At 40.5% G+C, this 24,805-nt stretch overlaps 1 protein-coding gene across 3 annotated transcripts in view; it reads right to left on the bottom strand.

The window, feature by feature from the left end:
* DPP10 (dipeptidyl peptidase like 10) overlaps window positions 1-24,805 on the bottom strand; it is a 280,467-nt gene that overhangs the window by 215,933 nt on the left and 39,729 nt on the right. For all 3 annotated transcript variants that reach the window (XM_064514641.1, XM_064514640.1, XM_064514639.1), the window contains exons 2-3: window positions 11,002-11,116; window positions 3,722-3,817 (exon numbers count right to left, since the gene is read on the bottom strand). In XM_064514641.1, coding sequence (XP_064370711.1) covers window positions 3,722-3,817; window positions 11,002-11,116 — 211 coding nt within the window. The remainder of the gene's footprint in view (window positions 1-3,721; window positions 3,818-11,001; window positions 11,117-24,805) is intronic.

Raw genomic sequence — 24,805 nt, 5'->3', positions numbered from 1 at the left:
ACATCTTAAAATTACAATCAATGTGAACATATTTCCTCACTTTCAGAACTACAGTTCAGACTTTTTTTTTTTTTTTTGGTAATAGCTGATCATCGCATGGGAAACAGGGTAGAGAACAGCATTCCCTACGCAGCTTTAAATGTTTGCACAATTATTAACTTTGATGGCAAGCAAAAAATTGCAGACTCAGTTTCAAGCAGAAAAGGAAATGGAATGTAAATACTTTTTTTTTTTTTTAAAGACCTTTTCTTATCTAAGACCAGAACCTATGAAAGCATCTGAGTATCTACACAGGGAGGATTTCTATAGTGGAGGGCTCTGATTTCCAAACAAGGAAGAAATAACATTGTGGCTGGAAGATAAGGCTACACAAATTTTCCATACATCAGTGTGGAAAGTATTTTTAAATGGGTGCAATTAAGTATTAGACCTTACCTAAGAACACAGTGATTCATCGAGCACTTGGAAATCCTTGAATCAAGATTGGACAATTTTATACAAAATATTCCCTAGCCACTGCAGAAACTGCTTACAGCAGGAATCACTTTTTCAATCTCTATTCCTATTCTTTCCTAGGAGGTCAAGATGATAAAACTTTCAGATGGATACAAATTATTCTGTCCCAAGAGGAATAAAATGTAGCAGTAAGTAGTTACTCATTTTCTGCAAAAAAGTCTTCCTGTGCAAAGTCCAGGAGGAACTTTCCCTGCCAATATCCAAAAAAAGCATCAAATGCTCCCCTGCAGCTCCACAATGATGAATGCTGAGTATTAAGTTATGAATTTCACTCTCCATGCATATAAAGCCACCACAGCAATGTTACCATACCAAGAAACAAAATAAAGTCTTATCCTAAGCCTTAAAAATAAGAATAGAAGCAGAAAACAGAGATGCTACTTGGTAAGACTCCTCCTCTTCTTGCTTATTATATAAGATACTTATTTCATTGATTACATTGGGGATTATATAAGATACTTATTTCATTGATTACATTGGGGATTTTCAAAGAAAATACAGAAAAAAAACCTCTGTATAATTCTGTGTTCATGAGAAATGCTAAACAATCAGTGAAACCTGGAAGTAGTCCCAAATTTTTCCTTAATTGCCCCCCCCAACATATTCTAACGAGGAAAAAAATACCCATTTTTTCCTTCTTGCATATCACTTAGCGACTTAGTCGCTTCTTTGACAAATAAATGCAGGAAACACCTGCTTGCTGGTATTCATATTGGCTGAGAAAAATAGCACTGCAGAAAAGCTGGCTATTAGTACAACCATACTGATAATAAAACACAGGCCTATCTCTATCACATAATGTTTCTAATATTATTTCCAATAAATGGAAAAGTTAACAACTGTATGATGTCACAGCTTTAAACAAGATTGCCCACAAACTCTGTTTTTCAAGCAATACTAGTAAAATTATCTTCCATCATATGAGCTTCTTCAGATGGATTTTGAGAGCCACAAAAGAAACACCAAAAGCAGGTGTTTATCAGCAAATTCCATGTTTCCTTTTCACACATGTGCAAAGTTATTAGAAGCAGCTTTATCTTACCACAGACTGTAGAATAGAGTTCAAAAATACAACAGACTGCATGCTGTATACTTTACACAGTATTTCAAAGAACTTGAAGTCAATCCACAGCCCCTTAGGAAGCTAGGGCATCCTGGGTTTTGAAATTATAAGTATTTCTATGCATAGGATATTCTACATGTTCTATTAATGCCCATCAGGGCTCCCAGCTGAGTAATCTAACATAATTTTTGAGTAGCAAGCTTATTATACACAACTTGCACATGGATCTTCTTCCAGTATGTACCTGCCTGCCTCTAGTGAACACTTTTATTGACAATATTGGCTCCCTAGTAACTTTGCTGGACAATTAGGATCAGGATTTTTCAAGTGGGGTGAAAGCAAAGGCAGTTGCTAAACTGCACATTTAGCAGAAAACAACAAATTCATCAAAAACTACTTTAGATTTTAATTAGCCAAATAGTCTTAACTGGAAAAATATTTCCTGCTAAACACAGAAAACTGTTATTCTTGGCAGTCGCACAGTTCTGGTTTTATCCAGAAACTCCAGAAAGTTTTTGGCCTCAATTTCAAAGGGAACCTGGCTCAAAGGAGAAGCTAAGAGCATCTCAGGGAGGGCCTGGCCACCGCGCAAAGGCAGCTGCAGGGACTGAATCGAGCCCTCCCTCCCTAACCACTGCGCAGCTGCACAACAGCCAAGTTAACACTTTCGCTAGTCTTCTTTTTGTTACTAGGGCTCTTCATTCTTCTTTTACAACCACCAAAACCAAATCATTTTGCTTCAAGGTTCAAGGAATGTTGCGTGTCGAATAAAAGACAAATTTTCACATTTGCCCCTCTTTCTTTCCTTTTTGCCCCCCAAAGCAAACACCAAGAATTACATTTTTATCTGACCAACACCTGTTTTATTTGACTGCCAAACTAGAAGATTAATTATTTAGTGTGGATTTACTTCCAGGTTCAAAGAATTCTGGAAACAGGAGTAGAGCTAGCGGTGTGCATTGGTTTTTCTGGCCTTCAAGACTCTGGTTTCTTTTGTTTCGTGAGCTCGCCCTCACCTGCACAACAGCTGGGTAGTCCAGGAATCCTTGCGTCGTTACGAACACAGATGCTCTAGAAGAGCAACAGTACTGTACTTATTCTAGCCGACCCATAAATGAAGATGCAACAAACTAGGACATAGCAACAAACAAAATATATATAAAAAGAATCTTGGAAAAAAGGAGACTGATACGTTTCGCCCTTTTTATTCTTCTTTGAAATGCACGCATCCTGGTTATGCCCATTTCATTCTGTAGAGCGTATCATAAAGCAACAATTTAATTAAAACATATAGCTTCCCACAAATGAAATCCATTTCTACTGATCACTGAATGCCAAACCTGATTAATATAATTGAACCGTTATTGCCCTTGCAAACTGATTCTGAACTTACACGGTCACACTATTTTGCACAAAGCCTATTGTTATGCCTCTGATCATGCCACCTGGCATAACACACAAAAATATGCATCCAGTTGTAATGGCATGAAACAGACAGACACTATTGTGCTATTTGTACCTTTCTTGCTAAGAAAAAGAATGCAAATAACCTATTTCATGGAGAGAAAAGGAGTTGAAAGAAACTCTTTTACATTAAAAGTGAGCATTATTCATTGGGAATTTGCATATTACTTATAAATCGTTTGATAAAATAGAGCCTTAAATACAACTTGTAGGCTTCAGAAAATGACTAAGAGCTGCACAGGTATACTGAAATAGTTTGAAATATTTAAGCATCCATTCCGGACGTGAAGCATCAGAACCAGTTTGCAAATCCCAAAATTCAGATATTAACGGAACAGTTTCATTTAATTTTCTGAACTGATCTTTTCCCAAATCTCTAAAGAAGGTCCAGTTCTTAAAAACAATTCTTCATCACTGCCTCCAACTCAGTCAGTAGCATCAACAGAAAATTTTAGTGGATTTCTACTAGGCAGAGCTCTAAAATCACAAAACCACTTAAAAATTCATGGAAGACATGATTCAGAACTACAAAGAAAACCAGGACATTGGCCAATTTCAAGAGAGTCTGACGTTTTAACCAATTCCTTCTCAATGCCTGCATAATGACACTCAAAATTCAACAGTTGACACTCAAAATGATTACCTACTTCCAAGCTATATGAGATATTAGACACTTACCATTAATCCATTTGGCTTCTGGATTATGAACTATGAACTCTTTCCTGAAGAGATCTTCCAAGGACAATCTGGTTTCTGATGAATTTGCAAGCTCATCTAAAATAAAACAAGACCACGTTAGATGATTATCGAAACAACACATTCAGCGCAGATAGCAAAACGTCAGGATTACAGAACCAGATTATGTAGTTGAAAGGTCCTGCCAAAATCAGTAATAATAACCGGCTCTTAGGGGTTTTTTTCCCCACTAGAAGAAAAACTCTCAATTTTCTTCAGTAAAGCTTTAAAAACCAGAGCGCTGGTACCTCATGGACAGAACAGCCAAAGTGTTTGGCCATTTCCCACGGTGGCTCCCCGCTCCCAGAGCTCTTGCCCACAAGCCGAGCCAGATTGCAAACCAATATAACTATTTCTTACAGCTACAGCACGAAGGCCAGATTGAGCACCTCAGATGGATAGACACCAGGTAAAATACTCCTGCAAGCAATCATTTTACAACAAATATTACCTGTTCTACATATTAGAAAATCAAATAAGAAAAAATATATGCCATATGCATATTTTATTGTCTGTGCTTGCTCTGTAGTGATAAGCACAGCGTAACAGTTGGCTTAATTTGGATTAGCTAATATGGATCTTCAAATTTTGCTCCTCTTGTGCTGCAGATTAAATAAATAATAAATAGTGAAGATCTCAGCAGGTCGTGTGCCTCACCGACGTGTGAAATGAGAGGCACTAATAAAGCAAAAGCCACAATTTGCTGTCAAAATACAAACTTTCCAATGAATATTCATATACCACCCCTACGCACTTAACCTAACCACTTCAGGCTGTTTAGCAGAACAGCAGTTGCTAAAAGAGGTGTTATACGTTGCTCGTGCACTGGTGAGAGCAGGCGTCTATGCGCATCCCGCACCGGGAACCAGACAGATGCCCAGTCAGCTCTTTTCACCATTTTGTCATCCTTAGCCAGGATGTTGGGAGGTTACAGCAGGATTTAGCTGTTCTGAGGTTCTTCCCTTCCCCCGTGGGCACTCAGGAGGACCTGCTCCCAGGCGAGCTTTGGGTCAGAGGCAGATTTTGTCTTTCCCGATTGCTGATACTAAATAGCTCCACTGATGACAGACACATAAAAGTGCATCTTGAATCCCCGCAGCCAAGGAACCTACATTTGGTTGTCACCTCTGTGTTCACCCAATACGTTACCAGCACGTTTTTAACAGAACTAAAAAAAAATTGTGCTTTGTAAAGGTCTTGTCCTGCAACATGTTTCAGATGAAAACGTGACCCCTTCACAGCGAATAAAGTCGATCACGGTGTAGCTATTGGTCTTTGTTCAGTCCAGTTGCAAAATTAGAGGCTGAAAGTCTCCGAAAGCATACTGGAATCAACACCAATAGGATTTTTCTGGTGCTTTTAGATGCCAGCACTGCCTGCTCCAGGCACTTTTTAGCATCAAAAGGTGCACCCCGAGCCCCTGCCCAACGCCTCGCACGCGCCACCTTCCTACGGCCGTGCAGCCAGTGGGGTTCAGGTCCAGCTGCATAAAACAAATGTCCTAATCCTTAAATAAATTTTTCGCCATCTTCCTACCTTCTGGGAATCAAAATTTTTTGGTTTTTTTGGTCTCCCAGTCCAGCGTGGGACTCAGTACCCACTTGCAGTCGTACCAGGGCTTTAGAGAAGAAAATTTTCTCTCCTGATTTGTACCTAAATCCCTCTGTTTACACACCATGGCACCTCGTTAGCTCTCACTCCTGCCGAACGCCGAGTTTTCACCTTCAAGGCAAGCGCGTGTTGTTACGCAGGCTCTGCTCAGCTCCACAAACGCATCTCCCGTCTCCAAAACACTCCTGTACCTAACAGCATCACACGCTGCGCCCTTCACCTGCCCGTCCCCCAAAACCCCGCTCTGCCCCACGTCCTGCCCCGTTTCGGTGGAGCCCCCACAGTGCCGGTGCTGCCCGTGACCCCCAGGATTCCCCTCCGCACCTTCCGCAGGGCTCTGCTCCCATTTATCACGACCCTTCGTATCCTGCCTGTTTGCTGACAGCCAACCAAGCTCACACAAGCTGTTGTGCTGCAAAAAAAGTCTTACTGAAGACATTCTGTTTTTTTCACTTTTTTAATTAGCTACTTCTGTAAAAACTCCTACAACTGTGTATTGGAAGGTTATCAGATACCTGCTTTGCTCTCCTGTCTCACAAGTCACATCCCTGCCAGGTAATCTTGAGATATACCATATTTTAAAATAACTTTTTAACTTGCTGTTAACATCTCTAAGCTGAGACAGGGCATTTCCAAGCAACTTTACTACATGTTTGAAGAGTAATTTTTTCTAATCCTAAGCCATTACCAAAACAGACCCTTGCTTGTAGTCTTTGACACCAGCTTTCCACTCTGTCAATGTCACATATTGAGTAATTTTTGAGCAGAATATTGATTTGACAGCAAAAGAATCAAAAATAGTACTTTTAGTTTGTATATAGCAAGACGAATTACATATCATGTTAGCTCTCAAAACACTGTAAAGGGTGAATCTTTCTCCAGGATAAGAACAAACTGGCACGTACTTGACAAAGTACTCTATTTTTAAAAACTGCCTTTTTCCACTTTATGTTTATTACGGCATTACAAAATAGTCTCTCTCCCTCTTTCATTTCCATTTAAAATTTGATTGCATTATTCCTTGAAGGACTCATACTTTGACTGTCCTCCCACTATTTCATGGGTTTCTATATTTCAATCTGAAGTTATATAAATTATGTATAGAAAAGGAATACAGATTACAAGAGGGACAAACAAAATCAAATGTTAAAAACTTCATGGCTATACTTCTTAACTGTACTTCAGATGAACAGCTTAACAGTTCAACAACTGATGTACTTTTACTCAAAATGACAAACCAGTTTGCATTTGGTAAACTAGAAGACTTCAAAAGTAGAAATTAATAGTTTCATCACTTTTCATGAGTTTACAGGGTATTATTTTTGCATGAGTAATTACATGTATGCCAAACACCTCAAAATTTATCTTCCAATTTTGCAAATAAAACTAATAATTAGGTAGCACAGTGTATGATGAACGCAAACACCTTACATTACTTTCTTGGGGGGGGGGGGGAAATAACAGTAGAAACTGGGATAAAAGCTTGATGTTAAATGCCTGAAAAGTGGAAAAAACATCACTACTTAGCTGTGTGCAAGCTACTGGAATTGGTATAATTATATTATGTTTGTATGAGAAAGGAAAGACAACTTGACAGAAAGTAGCCAGATTATCAAAACTTGTTTGCTTACAGTGATTACACAGAGCCCATGCAGTTTTAAACAGAAACCTCAATCTTGTTGGTGATAAATATCTACTCCAGCAAAAACCACCACTGGTTCCCATTCTATTAATTTAAAAAGTGACATGCGACACTGTGTGAAGGGGTGAGTCTCAGCCCTCTTCTGGGCAGAACATTCATTCCTTGGACTTGATCCAAATGGATCCGCTTCCTGGAGCTCCATTTTATCCAAAGCAATTTCACAAAACCATTTGCTGTCAGTTTGGCTGACCTAAACGTTCCCTACGGAATTTTTCTGCAAAGCTGTCCATTTTCTTTGCATCAAGAGAGAGCAAAGCTGACTACGTTTTGCCGTAGAGTTCACATGCCACTCTGCTCAACGGCAATTACCATCTATCAGCAAGCATGGTTTAAATGCTGACAACAATATATATCAATAAAGGAGTCCCACGTACAGCGTTGAGAGCCTGCTGCATCTTTCCAAAGTGTATGTTAACCTGAAGGGAGAACTATTGTCATTCCCAAAGAGAAGAACAGTCCTAAATGTCGTGGCTGTACCAAGATGGCAACATTTGAACAACTCCTACGCTCTTCTGAGACCATTTTTCGTACAGATGCTTTTGCTTTCAGTTTTATTCCCAAGGTATTTTCTGCTTTTATACTTTTCTTGAATAATTTTTCCTGCAATCATCTCCAGATCTTACACACACAAAAATCACTGGATTCATAATTAAGCTCCTGGTAGGACAGATGGGTTCCTTCTCCAAAACCCCAAGCGTTTCCACACTCCACTGCTTTACTGCCTTCAACAAGAGTAATCTCGTTTTTTGCTATCCTCTTGCACTTCACCTAATGGCGGAGAAAACTGGTGGGGACACTAGTCCATAAGCCTCCTCCAACCAGCTACAGCACAGAGTACCCATTTGTATTTGGGGGATGCAGCTGGGTTTTAAGACCCTGAGTCCACAGAGGAGGGTTGAGAGGGAACTGCTGAGCCGCAGCAAGAGGGGGCTGGACGGGGAGGCCATTCAAACTCTACCAATGATACCTGAATGGACCTGAAACGGTCCATTCTCCCACTTCTCCATCACTCCGCTGACAACAGTAATTCTTTTGTTAAGCACCAGAGTATTAGTGCAGATGACAAGCAATATATAGGGGACTGAAATATTACTGTGGTTGCCACTGCTTACTGGTACCACAGCCATAACTGTGACACAAATATTTTGTTTCATGTTTTAACAGAAGCTAAGATATTATTAGATCGAGCTGCATCCCCTATTTCAAAATAGTTCTTAAGTAGCATTGTATATTCAAGATGCATTTCATGTGCTATTAAAAAAAACCCACTGAAAATAGACATCAAGAATTTCTATTTAGCTTTAACATTGTTTGCATCTTTAACAGAAGCAACTGAAAAGAAAGCCTCTTTGAAGTCTTTTGCATACAGCTTACACAGAAGTTTTTGTTGTAAAAGCTTGCTATCTCATAGAAAAGCACTGATCCCTTTATTAGAACAGGCAAGAGAATTGTTGCTCAAAGTTCAAGAAGTCCAATGGCACCGTTAAAGGGTACATGGACCTCAATTTCTTGCATTATAGGCAACACAATACATAAATAATTGTAAGCAAAAGTGATTATTTGTTTGATTTAGCATTATTAAATACATTTTTGCCTTCATATAACTTTCATTAAAATGCTTTATAAAGACCAGTCCAGCTCCTCAACTGCCACCATCTGTGTCACTATCCCCACTGAAAAATGAAAACAGCATGACACATACTGCTTAAAGGAGTTAACGTAAAGTCTAAAAAACCCATCAGAGACAGAACTAAATAGGGAAACAAACTCCTGGTGCTCAAAATAGTAATATTAGAAATGAAAGCAATGCACTCTGAACTACCCCAAGGTAACATATGACATAACTCTTACTATTGCACTGACCATCTTAATTTATATCTGCCATATTTTATGAGAAGAATTTGCAAAAACAATATCTTTTCACAACAGATTTGGAGCACCCGAGCACTAAGCACCTCTCAATAGCCAATTTCCAAACCTATGAGATGGTCTCTGACTTTCTTCTCTCCTCCAATACTAGACATCCCAGAGTCATCTGGGATATATTCAACACCAATTAACTTCAGCTGCAGTGCTTAGCACCCACCAAAAAACTGACAGAGTACTAAAACATTTTCTTTCAAAAATGTATTAATCAATCATGAAAGTGAAGTGGAAAGAGCACTGATTAGGAGCAAAGATAGGTGAAGTAGATATCCTATAGTGTACCCCCCAAAACCTTAGTTTGGTAAGTGTTTCCAGCCTGAAAAAAAAAAACAAAAAAAAAAAAACAAAAAAACCTTAGCTTTACAGACATAGATCACTTTTGTAAAAAAGACTCTTAATTATACCAAGCTCTTCAGTCTCCTTGGGATATCTTAGAGCATCTGAGCTGACAGAACTAGTTTTCACTTGCATGACTTGAACTGAAATGTAGGTCCCAGCTTACATAAAAGTCTTGAAGCAAGCTCTCTGGATTTTCCAGCAGCCCCAGAGATGCTGTAATTAACTGGGCTTTTTTACCATAATATTAAAAAAAAAAAAAAACCCTGGGTTGTTTATCCTTTTTTACACAAGTGCCTTCGAAGACTGAATTTATGTTCTTCCATCATTAATAATGCTATATAGATATAAGCACCAGAACTGATGTTCATTATTGTGAATTCCAGCATAATCCTTCTGAGATTTCACAAGCCTTAAAACCAAAGGAACCTCTCCCTGAAAAGAAAAATAGCCTTCTGTCTCAGAGCGTACCAGAGTATGCCACCATTTGCCCTCACGTTTGTCTTTCATTACCCCCTGGAGAAACTCCTGTACACTAACTGAGACTAGAGCAGCACAACTTTGTTTTTATTTTTATCAAAGTGTTCTAAGTGGAGAGAAGCAAACAATCATTTCTTTATCATTCTCTGGGTAGCACCATGCATATGCAGTAGATATTTCTACGAAACAGGGGAAGCAGAGAAGTCTTTAGTATGCCTACACACACTCTGCTCTTACAGCAAACTTCCTGGTCCTTTGCCATTCATTCCCAGCACCTTCCTTCCAGGGCAGCAGCTACTGCTGCACTTTCCCATGCACAGACCCACCCAGCTTCCCCTCATGATTTTGTCCAGTGGTCAAGTAACTTGGAACTGTTATTTGCCTAAACAACAGGTCATTTGCCCTTTGGTTTGTATAAACTGGGCATTTGCATGGCAGAACATTTGCAGACCAATACTTATTATCTAGACATACCATTCAAATCATTTTCATTATGACTTTAAATGTGACAGGAAGAAGTCAAAGAGATATCCTCTTTACAGCTTGTGCAGCGTTTCCTTCTCTCAGGTTTCTAGACATAGCTAAATGGTTGCTGCTCCAGCAATAACATCTTTGGAAAAATCATGCAGATCAAATTAGAATAAAAAAATTAGGCATAATTAATTTTCTATGTGCAATTGCCTTTTTTTTTTTTTTTTTTTGGTAAGTGAACTGCTAAATAGTTTCCTCTCTCTTCCCTTTTGAGAGAAGGAAAAGAAGCCTGCACATGTACATATGGAAGATGTATGCTTCTGGTTCACCGAGAAGTTTCATTCTCCGTATTAGATTTACCTGACATACAGCCTTCTCTTAGCTCACCTCTGAATCTGAAATTATACTGGGAGACAAATGACAAAAATCTTAAACTCAGCTCCCACCTGCTGAGGCTAACAAGGATCACTTGCGGCCATCTCCAGGCCTACACAAACCTAAGGACCTACCGCTGAAGCCAAATACTTGTGCTTCAGGAGGCCTCCGCTAACTCCGAGCCCCTACAGGCACCAAATTTATAGTAGCCAGAAGTTAAAAATGCTTAAGGGCAAGAGATATTTTCACATTTATATGTCACTGTAATGACTGCATTATGAATCATACACCTTCAGTAAGATAAAATAAAGAAGTAGGTTACCTGGGGTTAAAAGAATGACAGACATAGTGATGAGTGAACAAACAACTAGAATCACCAGCAGCGCAATAGCAATTCCCTTCCAGTTCCTCTGCGGAGGGCTGTTACTTCCAAGTTCCTATAGGAATGGAAAAAAATAAAATAAAAGGAAAAGGCCATGTTTCATCATCATATATTTCTAGAAGTATTATCGATAGAGAAATTGCTCCGTGCATACTTATAACCACAGTACGGGAGCTGAGCACCACCCCACCCCTCTCAGTAGCTCACATAGTCATCCAAAGGTGCATCATTCTTACACCTTTTAATAGAGATGCCTTTTTTTAATATACATGAAATTTTATTTCCCGAAGAGACAATCAAATGAGCTTATACAAGTTGTCCAAAATATGACTGGTGTTAAAGTGTGCTGAACATAAACTTCAGGACAATATCAACTAGCAGTTTACACGATAATTACAGAAATGAAATGTAGCAATTTACTGTAATTCCACCTAAAGTGGCATGGACCATAAAGGTTTAAATACACACATCCTTTTTAACGTAAGCTATTAAACTTATTTGTAATAGAAAACATTTACAAAACTGCCTGAAGCTCAAAATGCTCCACACTAAACTGAACAGCTCTTCTTTCTCTATACAGAAATTCAACTGTAAACTACTCCCCTATTACTCATAAAAAATAAGCAGGAGCTTGTAACAAATGCTACACAAATGCTTCTTTAACTACTAGTACACTTAAATGGATACTCTCCTTGGTCACACGTTTAACTCCTATTAACACCGGTCACCAGGGATGCAGGTTCATCAATAGCAGCGATGCGTTGCCTCTGCTCATAGCCCCGTTTTAGACCAAAACGGCACCTAAGTATTCAACAACTTAACAGAATTGCAAAAACAGCAAGAGAGCTGTTTCGCAGGAGCTTAACTTTCTCTCACAGGAAACAACATTTTTTCTATCTACATCTGGCACGCGTGAGTGCTTCTCTGCCACAGCTATCGATGTCTTTATCATCGCAAAATTAAACTGCTGTAATGTGCGGAAAAATAAGAAAAAACAAAAAAAAGGACTTTTCAGAAGATAGAGTTTTAGCCTACTTACGAGGCTGAGTTACGTTATACAAGCAGTACCTGGCCTGCACAAGCTGCCACCAAGCCCCAGGTGAGCGCGAGGTACGGTTTCACCTGTACGCGCCCCGTCTCGACGCTACGGCTGCGTAAGAGCCGGTGTCCCCTCCTGCGTGACCTACTGGCACGGTGCCGCAGCCCTGCCGGCAACGCAGCCGTCCCTACGGCCACGGGGGGAATTGCCAAGGGAGACGAGAGGTTATGGGGACTCCCTCCTGCTTGCTCGGGGAGACGCCGGGCTGGTCAGACTTGGGAGCACGCAGCAAAGGCGCCCTTTCGTCTTTGGCCCTTCAGCGGGCCGTGCAGACGGAGGGCCGGGCAGCTCTGCGACGGGCCACCCTCTCAAAGATGTACTTCTCCACAAATAGATTATTTCACTGGGGTTTCTGAACAGCAAATGGGTGAGAAATAAAGTTGTTCTGACAGCTGAGCTTCTTTGGCCACAAAATATAGGCGACAGAGGCGGCTGCGAGCTGGGGAGCAGCCAGCGATACCAGCCTGAAGCTGCCCCGAGGTCTCACCTTCTCTTGCCTCACACACCTAAGCACAGACTATTATACACTCTTCCAGGTCAAATAAGCTCCTACCACACATTTAAAGTCTTTAAGAGAAAATAACAACATTCTCGTGTTTTCTTGACTGATGGACGCCACTGCTACGTGATACAGCCCCAGAACAGCACGCAGACAGGGCAGCAAGCAAGGGAAATTCCTTCACCCTGGCCTTACACGAAAGCCTGCACCTCCTGTCTGCTCTTTGAGCCATGCTGGGCCACTGGGCAGGGCCAATTAAAAGCCCTCACCTCTTTAATTCTTTTTCTTATAGCCTTTGTCTGGTCATTTCTACCTGTAAAAGATGGTCTCGCACCTCGGCTGTGTTTTTCAGAGCCTGGCCCCCTCACCCTCCCTGGTCCTGGCCGTGCCCCCTCCCAGGCTGTTCACCTCCCCAGGGGCACACACGCACGCACACACACACCCTCTGCCCACTTAAACCCTGCACTGCAGCTGCTCTTCGCAGACACCTCTTTCACCTGACTGCCGTCAACCTTCCCCTCCCCACAGCTGAAGGGCAACTGAAGCTTAACAGCACGGGGCTCCCGGCCAGCCTGGCCGCTCCTCAGCCCTTTCCCCTCCCCACAGATGCAGCAATGGCAATTGCACTTCTTCTCTTTTATCACGACACAAATCTCCCCTTTGATACTGATGGAATTGCAGACACCGAACGCTATTCAATTATAATCTATAAAAAGAAAGTACTGAGGACGGTGCAACACCCGTGGGCAGCTGCTGTCAGCACTAGCGTTCCTGGGCATTAGGACGCAGCTGTACAGAAGCAGCCTGATCAGCCTTAACCAGCACTGCTGTAGCACCAACCAAGGCAGTCCTCGGCACCCCCGCAGACCAGTTTAACCCAGGCAGACATCCCAGCACTGCGCTTTTCATGCCTCTATTTTATTTCTAAAGTTGAGGATTGCTGTGCGGCGTAGGTAGGAGAAAAATTAAAACAGGGTAAGCAGCAACTCCTGGCACCTCATGTCCTTTCTCTACCTGCTCACCCCCTGCTTCCAAGAGCTTCTGCAGACCCAGCTGCTTCCCTGATTTTCTTCAGCTCCTTCTGATTCCTTCCCACCTTGTTAAATACTAATCAGCACTGTAGTTTCCTGACCAGCCATAAGGACTGTGGTCAGCTTCACAACCCCCTTTTTGTGGTGCTTAGGATTGCATGGGTCAATTCTTCTTGGACAGTCCTGACCACGCTGACTAAGCCAAGATCCCTCGTCTTTTCATAACAATACAAAACTTTCACCACCTGCAAGCAAACTGAGATCCAACCTATTATTTTTACTTGAGTAAGAATTCTTTTGATGTTAATAACACAGTCTAAGAAACTAAGGACGTACTCTGGACATAATGGTATAAGCTTTATTCAAATGACATTTAACAGAGTGCAGTTGTAACAGAGGAACCAGTGGTTCATATAAGCGAGTTATGGCAAGTAAACAGTAGCTATGCCCAGAGCATTGCGAAATCCTATTCCAAAGGACTGGCTTAAAACGACAGAGGCTAGACAACTTGATGAATGTTCTCTGTACCAAAGCCTCTAAAAATTGTAGCAAGCTCTCATTATTCAGAAGGTTCTTCTCTACAGAAATGAATATTGTTCAGTTTCTAAAAATAAAACCCTATTCTAAACACTACCACAAATTTTTACAAGGGAAAGATCAAACACATATATCTAGCGTAGAACATACAAAGCTTACTGGTACCCACGGTGAGAAAGAAGGGGGCTTCTAGCTAGCTGAAAACTTTGAAGAGTGGCATAAAAAGGACGGCTCTCTGACTAAGAAGAAAGTACTTGGTTTTCATAATTAGATGGAATTCATGAGGAGTTCCACTTCATTAGATTAGAAGTTATTTAGAAGGTCATGAAGAAGTTTTGGTATCAGGTGACAGCACTTTGGTAAGACATTGGTGGGGTTAATCTACACTAACACAAAAGATTTGCTAAAATATTAGAAAAAATACTATGATGTGAATTACTAATATGGCCAATATTGAGGACATCTTCAATGAGCTTTCTCGATGTTAACCAATGCAACTCTTGGAGTACACCCCACAAAGTCTTAAAACAGACTAAGCTGCTGTGCTTCAAAAATAAACCATTTTCAGCCTCACACTGGTTTTCAGTGCAGTCATAAACAAAAAGCAGCTAAATGGGTTTTTAGACTGTGTATCATTGCGAAGACAGAAGTTGTCATCCTGAGCATGACGAGGCTGGGGACATCCAAGAGGAAGCATCACGGAAGGCTGTACGATGAAAAGCTTCTGACATCATAAAATTTCCCCATAACTAACTGCTAACTGGCACATAATAGCGATGAACACACAGATGGAGATTTAAGGATGTAATCTTCTAAATAGGCTGTTATATTAGAGTGGTTTGAAAAAATACCAACTTTTGAAGAGGGTGTTTTATATATAATACTACTATAATGTTATTATAGATTTTACAATCTAACTCTAATGAATCAGAAAATGGCTGCTCAAAGCATAATACAATTGCAAGTATTCTCATTATTTAAAGTACCTTTTTTCACGAACCATTTAATTGCGTTGTTGCCAAATACAATCCTTAAGCAATATATATTTCTGAATGTAATTTGTGATCGAGTCACACACTACTAAAACCCAGCCACAAAGACAAAAATCCATTATAGTGTACAAAAAAAAAAAAAAAAAAAAGAAGTACACCAACATTATAGGACCTAGTGCTTTTGGCCACCTATCCCTCCCAAATGCTAAAGAACACGTTTTACCATTAGTTTTAAATCACTATCATCAGTGAACTTAATGTATGTGATTGAAGGGAGGTTCTAGCTGAAGAGCCCAAGCATTACAAAACACAGTGGAACTTCTGTATGGTTTACATCAGTGAAAAAACTAAATTAACTTTACAGAATTGCTAAATATTTTAACTTCAGCTGCTCAGTTCCTGCGTAAGAGGCTGCTTTCAGGGAGGCTGCTGAGGGGAAAAGGGACCGTCAACGGCTGAGACATGCCTGGGAGACCGGGTGCCTGCAGCCAGCCTGCCATGGGTAAGAGCAAGGTAAATCTGTCCTCAACCAGTAAGAAAAAGTCATCTTAAACATTAAATCACACCAACCCAGGACAGAGAAGATCTGCTCTCTCTACAGCACCAAAGGGGCGGAACATTTTTTAACATTTCCTCTCTGAGCGAGGTTTAGGCCTTGGGCTCCTGTTAATCCGGCAATCTTTTTCGAGTGGATCTGCAACCGGCAGAGCCAACCCTGGTGCCCGGTTGCAGCGTAAAGCCGTGGACAAGGCTGGGCGAGGGCAGACCGGAGAGACGCCGTTTCCCGCAGGATCGCTCAGCCGAGGGACGCCGCCAGAGCCCAACCTCGCCGCTTTGTGATCGCCTCCGTTGTTTCCATAGAGCAGATCCCCAAGGGGAACAGCACAACTCGTCGGCAGGCCGGTTTTATGAAAAGAGGTATTACACGGCATTACAGAGGTTACACAATAAGCATTTCATCCAGGTCAAGAAACAGCAGCGCATTTTGGGCTTGTCCAGTCCCAGCCTGGGTTGAGACTTAGGATGCCAACAATCTCCACTGGCAAAGTCCAGGGTACTTATGTAATCCCACCAAAACTTCACGATAGTAACCAAAAGGAAAGCTAAGACTAAAATCCCCCGAAGCAGGACAGCACAGAGATGACAGGCTGAGGCTGCCAAGAGAGACCACGAGTCACTTCAGCCCTGCAGTATCCCTCTAGGCTAAATCCCCCTCGCCACTGCACACCAGGATATTTCGGAGGAAAGCACTGGATAACTCCATGCAGAAAACAGAGAAACCAAACATAAATCACATATGCTGCGTCTCCTCTCTCCCTTCCTGGTCTGCTTTCTAAATATATACTCCCTCTCCAAACACAATTTACCGACTGATGGACTGATTCACTACGAGAATGAAAATCCTTTAAGCGGGAGCAGGATGCGGCTTGGAATTTCAGAAACTGTGGCACAAAACCCCATCCAACAGTGATGAGGAGTTGTTCTCTACTTCTGAATGAAATACAGAGTCTGACACGGATGTTTCATTTTGCAAACGCAACGTTACCACCACAATGTACTGCACTTCAGACAGCCTGGATCTAACAGGAAGATACAACCCAGGGCCTTATTACAATGGAAGTAATAACAGGAAACTAATTTCCATTAAATTCAATTCGTACAGAGATATTTTTTATCATTTCACATGCAAACGCTTATAATTTAAGGGAGCTGTTTCCTTTTGAGTAGCATTGGGGATATAGATTTGGAAAAAAGAATCATTTAAATTTAATAGATGTATCACCATAACAACAAAAAAAAAAGCTCAAATATTTTCACCTGAATATACTTCCACTTTTTCTTGTAAGCACCATAACCAGAAAAAAAATTACAGCTTCCTTCCTAAAGCCTATTGAGTTGCACAGCTTTATTGTTAATCAATGAGGATAAAAAGCCTTTAAGATATAATTTTTCTAACAAGCATGTGTGCAACTAAGGAGACAACAAACAACAAAAAACATTGCCTTAACACGCTGAATTAATAAGTCAGTCTTTTGAATCATCTTAATAGCATTTTCCTGATTTCTTGGAAAACTTTTTTATGTAAACCACAACGTAATGCATCTTCCTCCCGCACGGTAATGACGGCGGCAGCAGGGAATTGCTGGTGGAGGCAGGTCGTGCTGAAAGGCACTGGCAGGAGACTGGGGACTGACGAGTGCCTCTCCCAGGCTTTTCCAGATGAGGTAGGTTAGATAAAACGCATCATTCCCTTTGGGACAAGAAATGAGAAACCATCTTTTGCAGATGTATGGGAGACACCGAGAGCTGAAGTTTAACTCAACTACTTTTCCTCACAGAACTACCTGCTCATGCAGTCACGGAGCTAAACTCAGTGAACCCAACAGCAGTGCTTAACAGCAGGCTGCTAAATGGCACGATGATCTAAATATAGAAAATATGCATATATCTAAAAAATTTTGAACAAGAATTTCACTCAGTTCAACTATTTCTGCTGTGTTTATGGGTGCAGCTCAAAACTAAGGCTGAGATTCTGCCATTATTCCTGCAGTCTTGAGCAAACTCTTCCAGGGTTACGTGCTCGGCGGTACAAATGCACCGATGGACAGTGGAGTTTACGCCCAACTGCGGGAATTCGAAGCAGAACCCCCCAGCAGAGCGCTGCAGCAGTACCGCTGGCTGCTTGCCTTTATGCCGTGGGACACTAAGGGCAGGCACAGGCTCCGGGTTAGAGCAGCCGGGGTTGCAGCAATGTAGGATTTCTCACTGTAGTTTCTGCCAGCATAGCATCTTCTGAAGCCTTGAATGAATTGTCTTTTTTGTGTGTGTTTTGCTTTTTATGTATATATATATATTTATATATATATATTGTTCCTATGCTGTCACCAAGACAAAACCTACACAGGAAAGCTGAGAAAAATCACAGCCTTCTCTCATTTTGGCAAGAATTTCTGGGGCAAAGCACATTAGGCTAGGAAAAACAAACATGATCTGCCAGTAGGAATGTGAATGAGTCTCACTCTGTAGCTGAGATGCAATCATGACAATAACACTTAATGACTCCTCCAGCATCTACTTCATTAAATACTATCATTTGCATTCCACAAACATGAAGAAAAGGTGATAAACATAAAAAGACAAACAGGCTCATGTTGTATCTCAGGTATTTTAAAGCACCTGAGACCCAGGATACTTACAAAAAGAGTTTGGTCTTTCTAGAGTTCTTTTTCTAGAGTTCTTTATTTAGCTGGTCCTGCAACCGGTGCTAAATACTACCTGCCTTGATTTTGCAGCGTACCATATGCAGGAAAATTACCATAGCAAGCATTCTGAATTTGTGATTAAATGATTGCATCTACTTCTTCCCAGCTGTTTTTGAGTAATCCCATGGCCTAGATAGCAAGAGAGACTAAAAAACAGATCCACAAAGTGGCACACGATAGTTATAATCCATTTGCATAAGTACCATCATTTTCAACCCCCATGCCCCCTTTACAATTCGCTGTGTTGTAAGAGCCTATTGCTCCAGTTCTTCTCTGAACGATGATGGCCATACAATTACTTCCCCAGTCCATATCTTTATTCATCAAAACAGCAGAGCTGTCTTCCAGAGTCACTGTGAAATGCCACCGGCACAAGAATCCATCACTCTCCGTCAGCTTTTGGGCAATAGAAAAAGAGAGCAGCTTGTAAGCGACTGCACTGCTTAGAACAGGTGTGGGGTGTGGACGTGGGAACAATCTGTCTCGCATTATTATTTCTCTAAGCTTGTCCTGGTACGAGACAAGTCTGGCTCTTTGCTGAGCCAAACTTAAAAAAAAAAAAATCAAAAATCAAAAGAAAAACGATACCCATCCTTGTCTCAGTAGAAATAAACTAGAAGAATAAATGTGCACATGCAAATCATTTTGAGAAGTATGAATCATTTCCCCACACTGGTTATGTATTTTCTAAACCCTGCAAAACATTTTGTGCTTTTTTCAGCATGGATTATTTTTGTTCTAAGCTGCTATGTTTTTCTCCTAGAACTGCAAGTGACCGTTCAGGAGCTCCATGATGTTTTAGAAGAGCGATGTCAACACCCTTAGTTCTGATTACTCACAAAAATGACCAGAAAAATCTCTGGACATTATTTAATGGAGAATGGCCAATATTAAGAACGTATTTCACATTTTCAGCTCTCTTTGCAGTGGACTTGTAACATTTATTCACACACAGTGAACTAGCTATAATACTAGACAAACAAGGAAAAGCAAAACTTTTAAACCCTCCCACCAAAATCACTGTTCAAAGTCTAATCATAGCAAGTGAGTTTAAAATTTCGGTCATTATTTATACATACAAGAAATGCAAAAACAGGGACAAAATGGGGAAATATATCAGCACAACGAATCAAAACAGTATGGTACATGCAGAAGTCAGAATAACTAAGAAACTACAATTTGTGGACACTCACTTTGGGTGGGGGGTGGGGGGGTAGAGGGGAGAGAATATAAGAGTATTCACATTCCCAGTGTAGAAAAGCAAGAAAAAAAATAAATATCAAGTTTCATATTGTGCTGTACCAAAAAAATGTGTAAAACAGGTTCCACAGGTCATTGTAGATACTGCCATAAGGAGTGTTGAGTAGCTGGGCCAAGGGGGAGTTGGATAAAATAACAACGGATGACAAAACTCATTTAAATCTAAAATAAAATCATGTCAAGATGGGGAGACAAGCTACAGCAGGCAAAGAATTTCTTTGGCTTTTAGGAGCTGAGCTGAATTTAACACATTTCTGTAAAGAGGTTTAATCCCATATAGAGTTATTGCAGCATCAAGGTCAACTTTACTGAGGCTCAATACTTTGAAGAAGTGTTCCTTTTTCATGCTGTGTGCACAGTTTTCTACACTCTGTTTCTAACAAAGTTTTAGAAGTAGAAATATTACTGCATTTCCAGCCCAGCAGAAATACTTGGAGAATTGAGGGGAACCGCGATGTTCTGCCGAGATCTGAGGAAGCGTCTTGAGACACCCAGCAGTACTCACGAGCACGAAAGCTCCGCATAGCCACCTACCAGGTTAAAGATCCTAAGCAGGACAGCTTCTAAACATGGGGTTTATAAAATACATCCATTTGCAACTGTACTCATGCCATTTCTGCTGAAAACCTGCCCCCCAGCAGCAGGTTGCCGTGAGGTTGCACACCCTCCCGCGGCTCCGGGGCCCATCCTGGCACGGCGGCGACGCCGGGCTTCGTTCCACGTCTCCTGTCGGACCGAAGCTCCAATGTTCTCACTGCGCTGTGTTCCCCCGCCCCAACGCAGGAGTCTCATCTGGAAGCTAATGAGGATTTTGTCTGAATAAGAAAAACTATCTCTGCACGTTAAAGACGGCCTACAAGAATACAGGGGAGCAGAACGACCGGCTCATCTCCAGCGAGCCCATGCCTCATTAGCATCTACAGGAAATCAACAATCGGTTTGCCATAATTTAAGAAAATTCTTATTTTACTAACAAAAGTAATGTCCTGAACAGAAAAGGAAGACAAAGCAGCCAGCGGAAAGATGATGTTACTGCAGGTGACAATGATGTAAAGGAAGAGGTCTACACGAGTACTTGCACAGTCGCTTATGGCTAAAAAGGTATTTTCTCAAATTCCTATTGATCCAAAGTTTAATGAAATGTCACAAGATAGTAACATATTTCTTCCATTCCTATTGATTATGTTGAAGAAAAATCAACCAATCATGTAAAATAATATATCATTAAAAAGGGACATACAAAAAACTGATGAATACAGGCTATACGTGTTGCATAACAACAGAGGCTTCACCAGATGTAACATATCTTTTTTGCTAGAATTTGTCCTTTTCATAACCCAGAAACGAAGATATATTTTCCCTGATTTGCTGTGAAAAACATTGCTTTTTAATGTGTTTTTATTTCTCAATTGTATTTGCAAGGTCCCATAAGAGAGGACTTTTAAATCTCACATAGTCGATTTTGGCATTAATCAGCGGATCTGTCTGACAGCATAATATTACATTCCACTAAAGGTTAGGAAAACAGGAAAGGTTACTATACCGCGGTAATGTCACATTAAGTCAAAGTCAGGTTTATGCCACATAATTTTACAATTTGAACCAAGTACAGTGCCCTTATATTTAGTGGCATAACACTGAGTTATGCACTGGAGTATAACTCTAAATTAAGACTATTACTAGACTTGAAGAACCAAAATTGCCTTCTGGAGTTTCTGCAGTTCTCATTGTTCAGGTGTTTATACCCATGTTAATTTTATGCCATTTAATAGTCCCTGGAGAATGCATGGGACAAAAACATTTTTGAGATCAGTCATATCAGATCAGGAGTTGTCAAAATACTGAATCAGTTTGTAAAAGTTATTTTGCAGATTTCTCTCAATATTTTTCTGTTTGCTTTCCAATAAACCAGAGGTATTTTCAAATACAACAAGTAATTTATATCCAAGTATGCCTTAATAGCCCTTTGTGTGTATGCATCTATATAAACACATACATATAATAGTAAATATTTATATATACTTATATGTATTGTATATTGTTGCATATATTGTTAAAGGCAATATTGCTGTAAATAGATTACGTTGTAAATAAGCCAAAGAGTGTCAGTACCAGAAAAGGGAGCACTGTAATCTATGCTTTTAGGGAAACCTATGGTAGCAGGAAGATAGTTGAGTTTCCCAAGGTCATGTAGGAATGGCAAACCAGAGTTAACCTGCCACTTCTTCATATAAATATTTGTGAACAAAACTGTAACAGACTAAATTACTTGGCCAGTGTCACTGGGCTCTGATTAGGAGTTTATCATTTACTTTTCCACAGTCCTCTTCATGATTAATTTACTCACTTTTCAGAAAAATGCAATTTTATGCGATACAGAGGAATACTGTGCTTCATCAGAAATGCAAATATGTTTCCCCTGCAGATTGTTAGGGGAAGAAGACTAGACAGATTTGCAGATTAGATACTTACAACCGTGTTGTATAAGGGGGAAAAAAAAAGAAAAACAAAAAAGACTAATATATATATTAACCTCGCAGAACTAAGATCACAGTTCATTTAAAAACCATCCAAGCCCTGACAGCACTAAATGACTAAATTATATTTTTCAGACACACACACACACACACACACACACACACACACACACACACACACCACCTATAAAGAGGCATTTGTAGAAAGAGCATGGGCCACCATCTCTTCTCCTCACATATACTCTACTCATTTAAAAAGCAAGGGAAGCTCTAGTAGAAAAAAAATTATCAGGAATTTCTTGGCTGTTTTACAGGATTAATTGATTTCAACAGTATGTTTTAGGATACTGTGAAAATCCAGCTTTTTTCCCCCCTCCTGCAAACTCTTAGTTTAATGGCCAACACTACATAAAACACTTTAAAGGCCTCTTAATCCATTACGTTTCACAGGGGAATGTGAGCAACCCAATAACTCAGTAGACCTTGGCTGATTTAAGGATCAGGGGGATGTTGGAGGGGGCAGAGCACACCTCCTGCCACGGCGCACAGCCGGCTCCGTCCTGACTGCAGTCTCTCCTGAACAGAAAGGGGACTAAGCATCCCCCTATGGATGCTGAGATGCTCCTGAACAGGGTCCCCCAATGGATGCTGAGATGCTCCTATTGGCTGTATCTTCCAGATGCTGCTTTTACTGCAGGCGAAATGAATGAGCAGATACAGTCCGGTCTGCTCAAACAAGTCATCGAACCTTTGGTCATGAAGATAGAAAATTGCCCAGGATCTGACTCTTGGTTAAAGCTTCTATTGCTGCAGTCGTGGGGAAGTTTCAGTCCTCTCCGGGACATCCAGAATTGAGCACACAACGTGTCCAGACCCGGTATTTTGTGGAATTAGTAGAGATAAAGCAGGATGGAAAAGAAAACCAGGGGAAGGCTGAGAAATGAGCACATTATTATTCTACGTGGACTTCCTACTTTACACCATACAGCTGTGCATCGAAATACTGCAGCACGGCAGCAAGAACGAGAAACCGTATTGCTGCAATTAGTGAAGGGTGCCCAAAGCCCTCAGTGGCGGGGGCTTAGGTAGTACTATTTCAAGCAATGTCAAATCGCAATGGTTGAGTTATGTCTTGCTGCTAATTTAACCCAAGAAGGTTATGTCTGTACAGCACACATACACACACACACATACAAAGCAATATCTCACCCAAGTTTCACCACATATTTGGGGGGAAAAACAAAAACAAAACACCAACGATGCTGATGAAGAACATCTTTACAGGCTCTGTCATTTGCTTAATGAGAATTATAGACAGCGTCATGAAAGGCAATGATATTGTCAGGCTTCCCATCCATGCCTTAATACTTGCACTAATAAAGGTGAGAACATATCACTGGACATCTTATAAATTTTGGCAGAAATCCATCAAACTAGGAGTTTTGCCTAAGGGTAAGAAGCAAATGGCATTGTTAATCTTCTGCAGAGTAATGTCTTCTTCCTAGCTAATGTACCTGGGCCTCACAGCAAATAAGACAGGGGTGATTTTTTTAAAAATGCACCGTATCTATTCCTTTTTGGTTTCTTGCCATTTTGAGAGGTAAGAATATATAATTAAAAGTTTGTTAAACAGTTCTAGAGAAAGAAGACAAACATCTTACCAATGCAGAGGTGGGTACTCGGCTGCTGGCTGAGCCGTTATACTAAATTGGATGAAACATTCAAAACAGTCTTGTCACTGAGTTTTCCATTAATGCACTGAAGGTAATTTGCTGTCTACGGATCCAGTACTCACAACAGATATTCAGCTCAAAATCTCTCCTTGGCTCTGAGCTTTAATATTACAGCCAAATAATTCCTTCAGATCTACTTCAACGACTCCCACTGAAATCTCCAGAAGTTTTAAGTGAGCATAGGAAAGCACAATATTTGACTCATATGAAGGAGCTGAGCTACAAGACAGGATTTTATGGTTTTCTTTTTATTATTATCACAAATTTTGCAGTACTTCTCTTTAAGTTATAAAGGAAATGGATTCTTGGGATACTCAAACCATGAGATCCAGATTAATATATAAGAAATGCAAAATTTATTTCTTCTTCTTAAAGGCTGATACTTGTCAGGAGTTGCTTATTTTTTATGGACACAAAATCTGAATAATTTATTTAATCAGCTATAGAAGAAGATTGTCTCCAGATTCATGCCAAAGATTAGCAAAAATGGGTTCTCATAGGTGATCTTGAATGCTCATAAAATACAAACCACTTTTCAGAGAAAGAAAAAAACAAAACAAACAAACCACCCACAGAACTAAGTGTGGATGTTCTTCACATATAAGTGGCAATGATTAACAGACATCTTTTCAAATAAGTGGAAACCTGCCAAGAATCATTTTTAAGATAATTCACCGTGTATCACAAGCACTGCTGTAGTTAATATCTGACTTCTGCAGAAGAATTTTCCTTTTCACATTTTCTGTTTATTTTACACCTGTGGGGTTTCTTCCTGTTTTCCACCGCTCATAATATCACAGGCTCCTTATTCCCTGTTGAGCAACTGCATAATTTTTTATAACCTTGCCTCCAC

This window comes from Dromaius novaehollandiae, chromosome 7, assembly GCF_036370855.1.
Source record: "Dromaius novaehollandiae isolate bDroNov1 chromosome 7, bDroNov1.hap1, whole genome shotgun sequence".
Taxonomy (NCBI): Eukaryota; Metazoa; Chordata; class Aves; order Casuariiformes; family Dromaiidae; genus Dromaius; species Dromaius novaehollandiae.
The sequence above is the reverse complement of the archived record's forward strand: the minus strand, read 5'-3'. Positions and strand labels throughout refer to the sequence as shown.